The sequence below is a fragment of the Leptodactylus fuscus genome, chromosome 7 (genome assembly GCF_031893055.1).
Source record: "Leptodactylus fuscus isolate aLepFus1 chromosome 7, aLepFus1.hap2, whole genome shotgun sequence".
Taxonomy (NCBI): Eukaryota; Metazoa; Chordata; class Amphibia; order Anura; family Leptodactylidae; genus Leptodactylus; species Leptodactylus fuscus.
In genome coordinates, this window is record NC_134271.1 from 132,065,694 (window position 1) to 132,067,251 (window position 1,558).

At 33.4% G+C, this 1,558-nt stretch overlaps 1 protein-coding gene across 1 annotated transcript; it reads left to right on the plus strand.

Moving 5' to 3' along the window:
- The first annotated feature begins 237 nt into the window (after positions 1 to 237).
- Positions 238 to 1,203, plus strand: LOC142213343 (olfactory receptor 6C74-like). Its single transcript, XM_075281659.1, has one exon. The coding sequence runs from the start codon at positions 238 to 240 to the stop codon at positions 1,201 to 1,203; it is 966 nt and encodes a 321-aa protein (XP_075137760.1).
- Positions 1,204 to 1,558: the final 355 nt, after the last annotated feature.

Consider the following 1,558-nt stretch of genomic DNA (forward strand, 5'->3'; position numbering starts at 1 on the left):
TGTTCTGATTTTAGGACACATTTACAAGACAATAGTGACATTAACGTCTGCATCAATCATACATTAAATCCATGGTTACAGGTCGAAGTACGGACAATGTATCAAATTCCTGGTGTACAATTCCAATAAATGAGTAGCCTTCCATTACTGTAGAATTTTTTTTAATTTTTTTTTACAGTTTTTACAATTTCAAGAAGTTTTACCTAATTTTGTATCTTCTTTCTTCTCAATATAAATATGCCTGGCAATAACTACACAACTGTGACGGAATTTGTTTTAATAGCCTTTGAAGATCTCCATCAGTATCAGATTTTGCTTTTTATAGTCGTTCTATTGATCTATATTACATGTGTTGCCGGTAATATAATTATATTTTTGCTTATCAAGCTTGATGTCTCTCTCCATACGCCAATGTACTTCTTTATTAGTTTATTTGTTATTTCGGAAGTTGCATTTGTTTCTGTCATTATCCCAAAGTTTTTAGATGTTCTTATCACAGGTAGAAACAGGATCAGTTTTGCAGCCTGCTTCATGCAGATATATTTTGGTAATACCATGGGTATAGTAGAATGTTACCTTCTTACGGTTATGGTTTTTGATAGATATCTCGCCATCACAAACCCATTGCAATACTTGGTTATAATGAGCCAAATGTGTACTAAACTTGCGGTATTTCCATGGATTGTTGGTTTGGTCACTGCTTTCATACCCAACGTCTTCACAGCATCTTTAAACTTCTGTGGTTCCAACATGATTGACCATTTCTTCTGTGACTTAGCTCCCTTACAACATTTGTCATGTTCTGATCCCTACATCAGTAACATTTTGACAAGCTTAGCCGCCATCTTTGTAGTTCTTCTGCCCTTCATCATAATAATTGGATTGTATTCTCGTATCATAGCCACAGTCTTAAAGATCAAGAGTGTAGAGGGTAAACGTAAAGCCTTCTCCACCTGCTCTTCTCATCTCATTGTATCCAGCCTTTTCTTCTGCACATGTATCACTGTGTACGTCAGACCAAGTGGGGGCCAACAGGACAAATATCTTGCCATAATATACACAGTTGTGACTCCATTGTTAAATCCATTTATTTATACTTTTAGAAACAAAGATGTGAAACGTGTATTTTTTAGGAGGTTGAATGTCTTAATCTTATTAATGAAAAATATGATGCAAATAAGAACAAAAGCTGAAAATTGTTGAAGCAATTTACCATATATATATATATATATATATATATATATATATATATATATATATACAGTCCTATGAAAAAGTTTGGGCACCCCTATTGATCTTAATCATTTTTAGTTCTAAATATTTTGGTATTTGCAACAGTCATTTCAGTTTGATATATCTAATAACTGATGGACACAGTAATATTTCAGGATTGAAATGAGGTTTATTGTACTAACAGAAAATGTGCAATATGCATTAAACCAAAATTTGACCGGTGCAAAAGTATGGGCACCTCAACAGAAAAGTGACATTAATATTTAGTACATCCTCCTTTTGCAAAGATAACAGCCTCTAGTCGCTTCCTGTAGCTTTTAATCAG

What these genes read in the sequence shown, in the direction of transcription:
- LOC142213343 (XM_075281659.1), top strand. Translation starts at nt 238, where the DNA reads ATGCCTGGCAATAACTACACAACTGTGACGGAATTTGTTTTAATAGCC.